At 44.2% G+C, this 15,564-nt stretch overlaps 1 protein-coding gene across 2 annotated transcripts in view; it reads right to left on the reverse strand.

The window, feature by feature from the left end:
- LOC144679771 (transmembrane protein 144-like) overlaps window positions 1-15,564 on the reverse strand; it is a 127,666-nt gene that overhangs the window by 81,627 nt on the left and 30,475 nt on the right. For both annotated transcript variants that reach the window (XM_078540526.1, XM_078540517.1), the window contains exons 3-4: window positions 11,740-11,937; window positions 1,966-2,088 (exon numbers count right to left, since the gene is read on the reverse strand). In XM_078540526.1, coding sequence (XP_078396652.1) covers window positions 1,966-2,088; window positions 11,740-11,937 — 321 coding nt within the window. The remainder of the gene's footprint in view (window positions 1-1,965; window positions 2,089-11,739; window positions 11,938-15,564) is intronic.

Raw genomic sequence — 15,564 nt, forward strand, 5'->3', positions numbered from 1 at the left:
AGTTAAGGTCACATTCAGATGAACTGTGATCTTATTGAATGGCAGAGCAGGCTTGAGGGGGCAAATGGCCTATACTCTTGCTTCTATTTTTTATGTTCTTAGTGCCACAAAACAACTAACTGATCAGTTAATACATATAATGATATTAAGTATGGCTTAAAATTTAATGCAAGACCAAAACAGTCACAAACCATTTGTTCTCAAATGTACCAGAATAACAGTTAAAAGTTCAATGAAGATTGGGTCATTTCTCTTAGAGCTCTATTCATTTCATTGCTACAGACCAAGCTCGAGTCAGAGTGTTGTACGCTGCCATGCTTTTCCTGCTTACCCCCAAATCCAAAATTCTTGGAATGTTTTGAAGTATTCAAGCTAACATTATGGCTCTGTGGTAATTTGCCACACAATATGAAAATGAAGCAACACAGATCACAAAGTTTCCCGATTTGATTCCTATGATGAGTAATCTGATTCAGGGTACCAGTAAAAATATTAAAATTCATCGCAATGACGTTGTACTGGGGAGGCTACCATTCCTGAGTACTATCTTATATTCAAAACATACAAGTATTCAGGATTAGACTTGGCTGTGAATGTGGCCTAATGTAAAACAGTCTGCCAACACTCACTGTCTCAGCTCAAACATGGAGAATGATCATTTGGATTAGATACGAGTTGTTCCCCACAGCCTTGGAACTATAACCCAGCATTAGTGAAACCCTCAGGAAAGGAGGGAAGAAAGTTGGCTAAAGAAAATACATTCCTTGAAGTGCGCTACTCGGTTTTCTGACGAAAGCATTAAAAAAATCTTTGATTTGTTTTAATTAGTTAAATTAAATGCTTTATCTGTCATAGAGCTGCTGGTATCTCACTTTGGATTTTTTTTCTACAGAAATTAATCTCTCAATGACTGCAGAAAATACACCAAGTTCAAGCCTCAAGACATTGCTATTTAAAATAAAGCATTTTGATTAGGACAGGTGAGACAAACGTATTAAAACCTCCAAGTTGTATGTGACATGGTTGTGCAAGTGGAATGCAGTCATATGCAAGTCACACTGGAGAGTCAGTTATTGCTGTTTAACTGAAATCAAGATCTAGGTACTAGAACAATCAGAACTTGAGAGGTTTGTGCCTAAGTTGCATGAATTGAAGCAAATCTTCAATATCAGCTGATGTCAAAGAAAGTGAGGGAATGAGATGCCCATTACAGACTGCAGAACAATCCATGAATAAAATTATTTTCTCTTATCCTTTATTATTAAATTATTATTAATATTATCCTTCTCTTTCTAGAAAACTTAAGAATTCTTCTTTATTCACTTTTAGCCTATGGTAAGAACACTATTATTTATTTCTAAATAGTCCTTTGAATTCTTTTTTGAAAGAACCCAATTCAAGCAAAATAAATCAAGTGAATAAAGCTACACAATCCTTAACTACAATATCCAAAAGCATATATTTGGAGAAGTACAGGCTAATAAATAAAAGTCAGCATGGGCTTGTTTAAGACAAATTGTGTTGAACCAACCTCTGTGCTGTAAATTTCTATGATTCTATGAACTGAAAAGACTTAACTTTCTGCAGTGAGTTTAGCTCATATCCACTGTGCAAAGACAGCAACTTCATGCCATTCAATGTATTTCAATACAGGCGGCAAAATACCATTTCCTTAAAGCCAGTGGCAATTCGGACAGCAACTTTGCATTCAACCACATAACTGCCTACGCCTGAAATTGCTGCACATTTGTACATAAATAACAGAGAATGTTATTAACGAGTTTTTCCAGCAATTTTTGTTTTTGTTTTAGATTTCCAGCATCCGCAGTGTTTTGCTTTTATGTTATTAACCTGTTGTTTTGACACCAAATTCACAGGTGTCAAATGGTCTAGTTATAAAGATCAACTTTAGTTAGCAAGTGCAATATCATTCACTTTTGCAAAGACCAAGATACACAAACTTACCAGTGGCCCATACACAACCGCCTAACATAGCAAGGGGCCAGAATTTAGGGCACTTCAATATTAAATTCACAGCCAGAGATACAATCCATATTGCTGCACAAAGAATCCACTGGAAAAACATCCCTAAAAGAAAATATAATGAAATTTGTATTAACATTCTTATATACAATGGGGGTACTTATTTCCTGCTTCTTTCATTCTCTACCTTATACACACTTCAGGTCATTCAAAACTCTGCAACATAAATCAATCCCACTTCAAGTTTCCACTATCCTTTTTGACCTACATTGCCTCAAATTTCAAAGTTCTTTTATTTAAAACCCTTACCCTCTCTACCACTGTAACTTCTACCACCCTGACTCTTTGCCCATCTTGACCCATCCACATCTCTTTCTACAGTCTTCTTTGCATGTCTACCTCTCTTTATCCTATCATTGGCAGCCATAAGCCACCTAGATCCCATGCCCTGGAAGTACTTCCTGAAAAATATCTACCATTACCTTCTGCACCTCCAAAATGCTCCTTAAAACCCACCTCTTTGACTAAGATTTTGATCAGTCCGTCTTGTGAAGTGCTCGAAGACATTTTTCTACACTAAACATATCATACTCCGAGACCCGTGGGAGAGGTGAGAGCACAGCGGGCATAAAAGGAGCGGTGGAGAGAGTTAGTGAGTCACTGTAAGACCAGTGGGAGAAGCGAGAGCACAGCGAGGATAAAAGGAGCAGTGGAGAAAGCGAGAGTCATTGCAAGACCAGTGGGAGAGGCAAAAGCACAGTGGGAATAAAAGGAGTGGCAAGAGAGTGAGACTGTCACTGTGAGGCCAGTGGGAGAGGCGAGAGCACAGTGGGGATAAAAGGAGCAGTGCAGAGAGCAAGAGAGTCACTGCGAGACCAAAGAAAATCAAAACGCGACATTGTAGGAAACTGGTTACGTGATTGGTTGGTGGGTGTTTTTCTCTTTTTTAGTGAAACTCAAGTATTTGTTTCAAATTAGGAGCTGGGAAATTAAGTTTAAAGTATTTAAATAGTTTAAGCTCAGACAAGGTCTAGAGCTATTAATTGAAATTAATAGTTCAAACAGGGCACTAGCTAGATTGCTAAAGAGGTTTCTTCACATAATGAATGGACATCTGTGACCTGTTGCTTGCACTGTGGGTGTACCTGCACCACATGGACTGCAGCCGTTCAAGAAGGCAGCTATCACCACCTTCTCAGGGGCAATTAGGGATGGGCAATAAATGCTGGCCCAGCCAGTGAAGTCCACATCCCATGAAATAATTTTTTAAAAAATTCCTGCGCCATATGGGAACTTCAGGACACTTACGTGTCTTAGGTGGCCATGTGTGTAGGAATTGTCTCCAGTTGCTTGAGCTCAATCTCAGAATTTCCAAACTTGAGAGGCAGCTGGAGTCACTGCAGAGCATCATGGAGGATGAGAGTTTCCTGAATTGTACATTCCAGCAGGTGACCACTCCACAGGCAGTAAGAGTTCAGGATAGTAGGCGGATGGTCATCAGGAAGAGTGGGAAGAAGCAGGAAGTGTAGACGTCTTCAGGGTGTGTGCCACTCTCAAACAGATACTCTGTATTGGAGACTGTTGGGAGTAACAATACCCTGAAGGAATGCAGTCCAGGCCATGGCATCAATGGCCAGATGTGAACAGCAAAGTGTAGAAATGTGATTGTTATAGAAGGTTCCGAAGTTTGGGGGACAGACAGATAACTCTAACCATCATTGCATAGTGTGTTGCCTCCCTGGTGCCAGGGTAAAGGACATCACGGAAATGGTGCAGCATATTCTGCAGGGGGAGGGCAGCAAGCCAGAAGTCATGGTACAAGTTGGTACCAATGGCACAGAGGGGGCAGGCATCAAGGTCCTACGGTCAGATTTTCAAGAGCAAGGGAGGAAGTTAAAAAGACTTCAAAGGTAGTAATCACTAGATCACTCCCAGTGCCATGTGCTAGCCAGAGTAGAAATAGGAAGATAGCAAGGGTCAATGCGTGGCTTGAAGCATGGTGCAAGAAGGAAGGCTTCAGGTTCTTGGGTCATTGAGACCAGTTTTTGGGCAAAAGGCACCTGCCCAAAAGGGATGGGTTGCAACTTAACAGGACAGAGACCTTTGTCCGCGTGGGGAGGTTTACTGTTGTTGGGGAGGGTTTAAACTAAGTTCTCAGAGGCATGGGCACCAGCATATAAAAGTAGAAAAGAGGTGCATAAACTGAGAATATTAGGCAGTGCTAGAGAAGGGAAAAGTTCCATATTAGATAGAAGTAGACTAAGTGGAAATAGTAAGTAATCAGGTGGGTTCACAGTAGAGGAGAAAGTAAGTATAAATTAGGGTTACTGCGCATGTATATGAATGCACGGAATGCGGTAAATAAAATTGGTGAGCTACAGGTGGAAATATGATGCCATGGCTATAACAGAGACCTGGCTCTAGGAAGGGCAGGACAGGGTATTGAATGTTCCTGGATACAAGGTGTTCAGGAAAAGTAGGAAAGGAAGAAAAGGTGGTGGAGTGATAGTATTGATTAAGGACAACGTTGGAGAAAGAGAATATCAAAAAGGGGTCAAGGACTGAATCTATTTGGCTAAAGCTGAAGAACAAAAAAGGTGTAACTACATTGCACGGTGTAGTCTATTGGCTACCGGCCAGTGGGAAAGATGTAGAGGAGCCAATCTGTAAGGAAATTAGAGAGCTGCAAGAATTATAGAGTAATCATAATGGAAGGCTTTAATTATCCAAATATAGACTGGAATAGTATTGGTGTAAAGGGCAAAGGGGGACAAGGGTTCCTACAGTGTGTTCAAGAAAACTTTCTACAGCAGTATATTTCCACTCCGATGAGAAAGAAGGCATTGGGAATGAGGTGGGCCAAATGGATCAAGTGTCAGCAGGGGGAACATTTAGGGGACAGCAGGCATTGCATCATAAGATTTAGGTTGATTATGCAGAAGGAACAATTCCTATCGTAACAGGGCCTGAAATAAGGTCGCATCCTAGGTGGAAATTATGGAAGGGTTGCAAACGTAGATCCGCCTCCCACTCTACTGATCAGGGCTTTGGCCTTCAAGGAGGACTTGGGTTTATGTGCCCCTCCAACATTAAGGACTAAGTAGCCCTGTGTCCCAGAGCAGTACAATGGACTTGCTCACATTTTGGGACAGGTAGGGGACACTGTTCCTGAAAGGACAAAACTCTGGAAATTCCCTGGGAATTGGTCCTCCTCAGACACAGATGGTACCATGTCCTCCGAGAGATAGCCTTCTGTAGTGAGTCTCTGCCCGCTTTGCTGCACTGCCCATTGGGGAGTCCTTTGGGGAATACTTATACGGAGCCCTATTAGACCCATGGGCTTCCCTTGCAATCAGGTCTGGAATGGTCTATTTTATTGCAATGAGAAAACACAAGTCTCCAGGGGTTCTTTCAGGCTGCAGGAAAGCTTCTCGCACACTTCTTTGTGTTTTCTTTTTTGACTGGGGGGTCTTATCTATCTAATATAAAGATAAAAACAAAAAACTGCAGATGCTGGAAATCCAAAACAAAAACAGAAACAGAAATACCTGGAAAAACTCAGCAGGTCCGGCAGCATTGGCGGAGAAGAGTACAGTTGACGTTTCGAGTCCTCATGACCCTTCAACAGTTCTGTTGAAGGGTCATGAGGACTCGAAACGTCAACTGTACTCTTCTCTGCCGATGCTGCCAGACCTGCTGAGTTTTTCCAGGTATTTCTGTTTCTTTTCTATCTAGATCGTCCTGCTTACCTCTGCAATGCTCATGGAATTGCTTTGGAAAGGGTCTGCCTGAGTTTCCAGGCCTATGGGTGACATCATTGCTGTCTGTTGTGACAGCTGCATCCCTGGCTGTGAGGATTCTCTGCTCCCCTAAGTGTGTCCACAGGTTGGAAGGTAAGCAATTTTAAAATTCCTTCAACAATACTAACTCATACAACCCCTCATAGGGATCTTACCCATCAGTCAAATGCAATTTACTTCATCCGTTTGAACTCAACGTGGGTTTGTGTGGGCTTCTTACGAGCATCCAGGAATTGCTGGCGACATGTCTCTGGTACTAACTTGTAGCCACTTAGGAAGACAGCCTTGGTCTGCTCATAATTCAGGGACACATCAGGAGTCAGCATGGAGTAGACCTCTTGGGCTGTCCTTGAATTAAAATTGTCCAGATATCCAATGGCCATTTTAGCTGTCCTCCTACTTTCTTAAAAGTGGCAAAAAAAATGACACTACATCACTGTTCAAATTTGGGAATGAATCTAGCATACTTCAAGGCCTCAGAGCGTGGCTCAGGGTTAGAGAGATAGGGGCTGCTACCGAACGAAAGATTTTCTCTTACAGCTTCCAACTACCTGGTCTCTCTCTCCCTTTGAGCTGCTAGCCCCATTTCCAATCTTCAGAGCTGGGATTCTTTTCCCTCCCTTTCTCTTTCCTGTTCCCGTGCTCCCTCTCTCTCTTTCCCTCTCCTGGAATTCTAGCTGCAACCTGAGCTTTTCCAGCTCAAATATGGCTTCGGGAGGGTGGGGGCATGGGGGTGCGGGCAGATTCGGAGTCATGGCTGTGTTCTACATCTAGCTGCTCTATCGGTAATGTAAGATCCAAATGTTCCACCAACAATTGGATCAATTCACTTCTCTTCACTTTACTGGGCAATTTTAACTGTATCTCCCTAGCCACAGCTTTCAGTTGCTCTGTGTTAAGGGCCGCTAAAGTTTCACCATTCAAAATCCCTTGTTGGATCCACGTGTGGGCATCAAAAGTTCCAATTTTCTTAGTGTTAGGAAAAAAGGAATTTGCTGTAGAAAGTTGTTTGTGTTTTGAAATTTGGTCCAGCCACCACGTTTTTCCCTTTTTGGTTTCCAATTGGCTCTTTTATCTCAGATTTGGCTCATCTTAACTTGGACACTGGTCAAATTCAAATGGGTGATCCTGGATTTGAGCTCCCAATTTTTGTTGTGGACAGGAGGGGCATTAAACAGCCCTAATTTCTCCTCACATCACCCGTCCATAAACAGAAAGGTGTTTTGATTTGCTTCCCCCTTTATAAGCAGTGGTGTATTTCCCAACCACTCAGTTTTGGTGCGATCCAATTTTCTATTAATAACCCCACAGCAAACTTGAGGTAGCATGAACTCAAAGGGTTAGTTTATTGGCACACTCTCAAACCATGGGCGGAGGATCTCTACATTGCCTCCTGTGCACTCATACAGTAAAAGAGGGATAGAGAAGACAACATTATACAGGGCAAAGACCACTGAGAAAAGAATTATTATTTCATATGGATCCAGAGTCCAGAATCAAAGTCCAATGAGGTATTCCTTCATGGAGGTCAACAGGCTGAAAAACAAAGCTGAATAATTTACTTTTCCAGTGGAGTTGACGTCACACAATGAGATAGGCACACAGAGATGAATCAGTCTTGTAGGCTATGGTACAGAAGTTCCAGTAGAAGCAATGTAGATGAAGGCCAGGTAATCAGCCTGGGCAGAGCCCTTTTCCTATGCTGCTGTTAATTACATAGTAAAGTGGCAGAAGAGTATGCAGTGCAGCTAGGCAATATAACTGGTTCCACCAGCTAGAGGTACACTTCACATGTCACCCACCTCTCCACATTGTCCTTGACAAGGGATGTGTATCCTTTGTCTGGGTCCCCAAGATGGTTAATTGTTCCAACCATTAAGACTTGAAAGGAAGGTTGCAGGATCCTTTTTCCCAGCAGACGAATAGTCTCCAGTTAGCCAGCCTGGCTTATGAAATGCAGATGGCCTTTGCATAGTTCACTTTGAATTTGGTCTCTACAGTCCAAAGGGGGGTCATTAGTGTCTCTTCAGAGATAACGAGGTGCCAGTTTCTGTGATACTGCCAGGTAGCTCCTTTTGTTCAAGGGTCATAGACCAATATTGCTTCAGCCATTTTAAAAGGTTACCAGTTTTTAAAATTTTGGAAATTGCCATGAAGCTATCTATATATATTTTATAAAAATATAGTGTGAGGTCTTAGTCCCCTCACAGTATAATTCTAAATGGGGTGCAGGAGCAGGGGGACCTAGGTGTATATGTGCATAAGTCACTGAAGGTGGCAGGAGAGAGGTTGAGAGAGCAGTTAATAAAGCATAAAGCATTCTAAGGTTTATTAATAGGGGCATAGAGTATGAAAGCAAATAAGTTATATTAACCTTTTTACAACATGGTTTGGCCTCAACTGGGGTATTTTGTCAGGTTCTGGTCACCACACTTTGAGAAGGATGTGTAGGCATTAGAGAGTGTGAAGAACAAGTTCATGAGAATGGTCACAGGGGTGACGAACTTCAGTTACGCAAATAGATTGGAAAAGTTGGGGCTGTTTTCCTTGAACAAGAGAAGGTTGAGAGGAGATCTGATCGAGATATTCAAAATCATGGGTCTGGACAGCGTAGAGGAGGGAAAAACTGCTCCCGTGGGGGAAGGATTGAGAACAAGAGGGCACAGATTTAATGGAATTGGCAAAAGGAGCGATGGTGACATGAAGGAAAACTTTTTCACATAGTGAGCGGTTAGAATCTGGAATGCAGTGCATAAGAGTGTGGTAGAGGCAGGTTTGATCGAGGCATTGAAGTGGAAATTGGATTGTTATGTGAAAAAGAAGAATGTGTTGGGCTACAGGGAGAAGACAGGGGAGTGGCACTAGGTAAATTACTCCTACGGAGAGCTGGCACAGACATGACAAGCCGAAATCCAAGCCACTGCTCTTGTAGCCACAGTATTTATATGGCTGGTCCAGTTATGTTTCTAGTTCAATGGTAACTCACAGGATTTTGATGACAGGGTATTTAGAGATGGTATGGGCACTTAACATCATGGGGAGATGGTTAGATTCTTTCTCAGGGGAGAGAGTTATTGACTGACACTTGGGTGGCACAAATGTTACTTGACACTTATCAGCCCAAGCTAATGTTGTCTAGGTCTTGCTGCTTTAGGGCTCAGAATGTTTCAGTATCTGAGGAGTTGCTCATGGTACTGAACATTGTACAATCATCAGCAAACATCCCCACTTATGGCCTTATCATGGAGGGAAAGTCATTGATGAAGCAGCTGAAGATGGTAGGGTCAAGGACATGGCTGAAGAACTCTTGCAGTGTTGTCCTGGGACCATCTTCTGTTGCGCTAGGCATGACTCCAACTGATTGAGAGATCCCTGGATTCCCATTTATTACAATTTTGCTAGGGCTCCTTAATGTCACACTTGGTCAAGCGATCTTGATTTCAAGAGCAATCACTCTCACCTTACCTTTTGTATTTATCTCTTTTTCCCTGGCTTGGACCAAGGCTGGAATAAGATCCTCAGCTGAGTGGCCCTGGCGGAAGCCAAACTAAGCATCAGCGAGCAAATTATTGCTGCATGATGGCACTGCTGACGACACCTTCTATCACGTTGCTGCCTCTACCACACTCTTAGGCAGTGCATTCCAATCCTAACCGCTCGCTGTGTGAAAAAGTTTTCCCTCATGTTGCCATTGCTTCTTTTGCCAATTCCCTTTGCTGATGATTGAGAATGGACTGATGGGACAGTAATTGGAAAAATTTTGAAGAAACAATGTATAAACACCAAAAGAATCATGGGTGCAGTGGATAGAATACAACAGTTTGCTTACCTAGAAAGCAATAGGAATGAACTCTTGCTCTGTTGCACTAGAGTTGTAACAGGAGAGGAGGGAGGGGGGAGAGATGTAGAAGTGAGATGGGAAGGGAATAGGGGAAGACAAAAAGAGAATGATAGTCATCTTCCCCCCTCATTCTAATTTATTTGTTTTAAAAAGCTGCATTTTGAAATCAAACAAAGCCTCTGAGTGAAACTGATAGGAAGGCAGAAAGGAAAATAGTGGACTTGCAATTCTCAACCTTGGATGGAAGAATAGGAGTCAGTACGAACTGAGTATGATGAGAGTGAACTGAGGGCTAAGGATGAAGTGGCTGACAGTACAGCAAACAGGGGGGAAGTAAAGTGTTGAGTGGGTGCTTTGAACAGGAGATAAGAATGTAATAGGAAGAGAATAGAAAGTTTTGTTTACTATTCATTCATGATGGGATATAGGTATCGCTGGCTAGGCCAGCATTTATTGCCCATCCCTAGTTGCCCTTGAGAAGGTGGTGGTGTGCTGTTTTCTTGAACTACTGTAGTCCATGTGTTGTAGGAACACCCACAGTGCTGTTAGGAAGGGGTAGGGTATTGGACATGGAAAAGCATGGCTGATCAGGTGAGGAGACATACAGAACAAAGCAGCCCGCACTACTGGCAGCCCAACCACCAGCTCAAAAAAAATTATCAGCGCATTTGGCAATCATGTGTTCCATGTACAAGATGCACTGCAGCAATTCTCCAAGGCCTCTTCGGTGGCACCCTCCAAACCCATAATGTCTACCACCTAAAACAGCATGGGCAGCGGGAACAGGGGAACACCCCCACCTGCAAGCTCCCCTGCAAGACATACAACCAACCATTGCAACCTGAACATATATCGCCATTCCTTTACTGTTCTCCAGTCAAGATCCTGGAACCCTGTATCCAACAATATTGGGGTATACCTATACCAAAAGGACAGCAGCGGTTCAAGAAGGCAGTTCACCACCACCTTCTTAAGGGCAATTAGCGATGGGCAATAAATGCTGGCTTTGTCTGTGACACCCACATCCCACGATTGAATAAAAACTGAGAAGGGCCACATTTTCCTCTTAAACATCCATCCTAAAATCAGCTGCTGTTGCCTTCTTCACCTGCGACACCATGATATACAGGTTGAGTATCCTTTATCAAAACCCTTGGGGCCGATTGCGTTTTGGATTTCAAATAATTTCGATTTTTGGATACCACACATAGGCCTAGACCTACTTATGTTACAATGGCCAAAGTCTAGGCTAGCTGTAGTCTAAAGTAAATAAAATGGCTAGAAAAGTAAGATGTACCACTGAATAATAAATACAGGGTACATGCAATATGTTCCCACCCATGGCGCCATCTGCAATTCTGCTTGTAGGAGAAACAGCACAACATATATTGCAAAGTAAACCACGCAGACAAAAACTGCAAGGTAAACAGTGCAGGCAAACAACTAGACTCCCTGCGCTAAAGGTCGGGTGCGGTCAGTGAGGTTCTTGTTGGCTCAGGTCACAGACGTCGTGCACGATGCAGTCGGTGAGGTTCGTGTCGGTTTGGGTCACAGACTTCCCGCGTTAAAGGTCGATGAGGTTCAAAAAAAGTGCGGTTTTTGGATGTGTTAATTTTCAGATTTACGGATAAAGGATACTCGACCTGTACCATGCCTCTCTTCTCATCCAAAAAATTCAAAAGAGAAAAGAGAGGTAAGAAGAGTTAAGGAAAGAAAAGCAGCAGGTAAGAGAGAGGACAGAGGCAGAAGAAACACAGAGGTACAGCAACATGAAGTCAGAGACAATTAGGGATAGGCAATAAATGCTGGCCTGGCCAGTGATGCTCACCTCCCGTAAATGAATAAAAAAAAGACAGAGACTAAATTCCATGACTAACCATATGCAATGGAAAATTAAAACGCTTTTCAGCTCTAAGTTACAGCATTCCCACAATTTTGTGCATTAACTACAGACTGGATTAGGGAAATTAAAATTAAGTTATGTGTGGATGCTTGTTTTGGGTTTTCAAGTTTTCTTTACCCGCTAATTGATTAAGCATTAATCACAATTGGTATGCAGGTGGCATGTCAGTCTGGATATTGCGAAGTTTAATGAAAACAGTGTTGTACAATTACCATCGCCGGTATCAAATTTCTTCACAGGAACAAAATTGCTCCCAAAAAGCACGACTGAAACAGCACAGGCAGTGAATCCAAATGCTAAATGACTTTCATTCCTCCCAGATGCTTGTCTTGTGCTGCTATGCTTTCCCACGATAACTGTGGACCGATCCCATGGAAGGACAGCTGTGATATTGGGCCTTTTCCAATCATCTGCAAGAAATTGTAAATTCCATAGGATGATGAAACATATGCTGCACATTAATAGCTTTGTACCCTGCAAGGCAACGGGAAGGGGACATAAAATGGGGATATGACTACGCAGAATGTTTTCCAAACAATGCTTCAAACACCTTAACTATCACGTTGCAAAGAGCTGCTGGATTTTAGAGGTGGGTTGCAAAGAAAAAAACAATTCAAAAATAAGTCCTACTGAGTTGAGAGCAATACATATCTTTCATCTTTGCGGGGGAGGCGGTGGCTTAGTGGTAATGCTTTGGGGACACGGGTTCAAATCCCACAGCAGCTGGTGGAATTTAAATTCAATTAATAAGTTAGGAATTAAAAAGCTAGTCTTAACAGTGACCAGAAAACCACTGTCAATTGTCATAAAAACCCATCTGGTTCACTAACATCCTTTAGGGAAGGAAATCTGCCATCCTTACCTGGTCAGGCCTACATGTGATATGGTTGCCTCTGAAATGGCCTAGCAAGCTACTCAGTTGCACCAACCCATTACGAAGTAGAAAAGGAATAAAACCAGTCAGACCATTCAGCATCGACTGAGGCACTGGAAACAATTATGGTAAACCCAGTCCTGTCAATCCTGCAAAGTCCTCCTTAATAACATCTGGGAGCTTGTGCCAAAATGGAATTATGCTTTGCAGATAATGTCCCAGACACCACCATCACCAGAGGAGGCATACAGAGGTGGTATACAGTCGCGAGGGAGTTGCCCTGGGAGTCACCAACATTGATTCTGACCCCACATGGCATCAGGTCAAACAGGTATCTCCGGGACATACAACACTCCTTGGACAGCTGTTCTCATCGCATCCTGAGATCCACGCTCAATGCCATGCACCGCCATATGAACATACTCGACCTCTCCCTCCAGCAGCACTGACTCACCCTATCTCTAAGCTGTCCTTGCCCCCAATTTCATTTTATTCTTCGTCTCATCTGACGCTTCAACAAGAAACTTTGTCTCTTTCTTTCAGGTGCAAAGGAACGCAAGCTCCAACAACTCATCGACACCAACGCCCATCCAGGATCCTCCGCCCCTGCCCGTCCCTCTGTCCCTATCCCGTCTTCCAATCCCAGCCCCGGCCGTGTATTCAACATACCCTCTGACCTTCCCCTCTCTGACGCTGAACGTTCAGTGCTCAGCAAAGGACTCAGTTTCATAACCTTACACCCGCATCTTAATGAATTTCAGGCTCGGCACGATGCTGAACTCTTCTTCCGCCGCCTTCGTCTCCGTGCTCACTTCTTTGGGCAGGAGTCCTCTCCCCGTTCAACGGATCCTTTTACCCGGCTCTAATATTCTCCCTCCACCTGGACCCCTCCCTCTGGATTCTTACCTGTTCTTGATCTTTTCATTGAGAACTGTCGGCGTGACATCAGTCTCAATTTCTCTGCTCCTCTCACCCATTCTAACCTGTCTCTTTCTGAACTTGCCGCACTCCGTTCTCTCAGATCCAACCCTGACTTTGTCATCAAACCTGTTGACAAGGGTGGTGCTGCTGATGTCTGACACACTGACCTCTACCTCGCAGAGGCTGAGCGTCAACTTGCAGACGCTTCCTTCTACCTCCCTTGGACCATGACCCCACCACTGAACATCAAGACATTGTTTCCAGGACTGTCATTGACCTCATCTCCTCTGGAGATCTTCCCTCCATAGCTTCCAACCTCAGTCTCCCAACCTCGTACGGCCCGCTTCTACCTCCTACCCAAAATCCACAAACAGGACTGTCCCGGCAGACCGATCATGTCAGCCTGTTCCTGCCCCACGGAACTCATTTCTTGCTATCTTGACTCCATTCTCTCTCCCCTTGTCCAGTCTCTTCCCACCTACACCTGCGATTCCTCTGACACCCTATATCATATCAACAATTTCCAGTTCCCTGGTCCCAACCGCCTCCTCTTCACCATGGTCGTCCAATTCCTCTACACCTCCATCCCCCACCGGGATGGTCTGAGGGCTCTCCGCTTCTTCCTCAAACAGAGGCCCGAACAATCCCCATCCACTACCACTCTCCTCCGTCTTGCTGAACTTGTTCTCTCACTGAACAATTTTTCCTTAAACTCGTCTCACTTCCTCCAAGTAAAAGGTGTGGCTATGGGTACCCGCATGGGCCCCAGTTATGCCCGTCTCTTTATGGGGTATGTGGAACATTCCTTGCTCCAGTCCTACTCAGGCCCCCTCCCACAACTCTCCGGTATATCAATGACTGCTTCAGTGCCGCTTCATGCTCTCGTCTGGACCTGGAAAAATTTATTAATTTTGCTTCCAATTTCCACCCCTCCATCATTTTCACTGACACTTCCCTTCTCTTCCTTGACCTCTCTGCCTCAATTTCTGGTGATAGACTGCCCACCAATATTCATTACAAGCCTACCGACTCCCACAGCTACCTCGACTACTGCTCTTCACACCCCGCTTCCTGTAAGGACTCTGTCCCATTCTCTCAGTTCCTTCGCCTCTGTCGCATCTGTTCTGATGATGCCACTTTCAAAAACAGTTCCTCTGGCATGTCTTCCTTCTTCCTTAACCGAGGTTTTCCACCCACGGTGGTTGACAGGGCCCTCAACCGTGTCCAGCCCATATCCCGCACATCCGCCCTCACACCTTCCTCTCCCTCCCAGAATCATGATAGGGTCCCCCTTGTCCTCACTTATCACCCCACCAGCCTCCGCATTCAAAGGATCATCCTCCGCCATTTCTGCCAACTCCAGCATGATGCCACCACCAAACACATCTTCCCTTCACCACCCACTGCCGGCATTACGCAGGGATCATTCCCTCTGGGACACCCTGGTCCACTCCTCCATCACCCCCTACACCTCAACCCCCTCCCACGGCACCTTCCCATGCAACCGCAGAAGGTGCAATACCAGCCCCTTTACTTCCCCCCCCTCCTCACCGTCCAAAGGCCCAAACACTCCTTTCAAGTGAAGCAGCGCTTCGCTTGCACTTCCCTCAATTTAGTCTACTGCATTCGCTGCTCCCAATGTGGTCTCCTCTACAATGGAGAGACCAAACGCAGACTGGGTGACTGCTTTGCGGAACAGCTTCGGTCTGTCCGCAAGCATGACCCAGACCGCCCTGTGGCTTGCCATTTCAACACACCACCCTGCTCTCATGCCCACATGTCCGTCCTTGGCCTGCTGCAATGTTCCAGTGAAGCTTAACGCAAACTGGACGAACAGCACCTCAACTTCCGACTAGGCACTTTACAGCCTTCCGGACTTAACATTAAGTTCAACAACTTCAGATCAGGAACTCTCTCCTCCATCCCCACCCCCTTTCCGATCCCTCTTTTTCCAATAATTTATAATTTTATATATATATTTTTTATTATATATATTTTTCTTTTCCCACCTATTTCCATTATTTTAACATGTATTTCCAGCCACTGTTTTATCTCTAACTTTAAGCTTATTTCGATCCCTTCCCCCCACCCCACTCTCACTAGGGCTATCTGTCACTTGCTCGTCCTGCTTCCTACCCTTCATGTCATCATTAGCACATTCCTCAGCTAATATCACCACCGTCAACATCCCTTTGTCCATTTGTCTATGACATCTTTGGCAATCTCTTCTTTGCCTCCACCT

The sequence above is a fragment of the Cetorhinus maximus genome, chromosome 1, assembly GCF_964194155.1.
Source record: "Cetorhinus maximus chromosome 1, sCetMax3.hap1.1, whole genome shotgun sequence".
Lineage (NCBI taxonomy): Eukaryota > Metazoa > Chordata > Chondrichthyes > Lamniformes > Cetorhinidae > Cetorhinus > Cetorhinus maximus.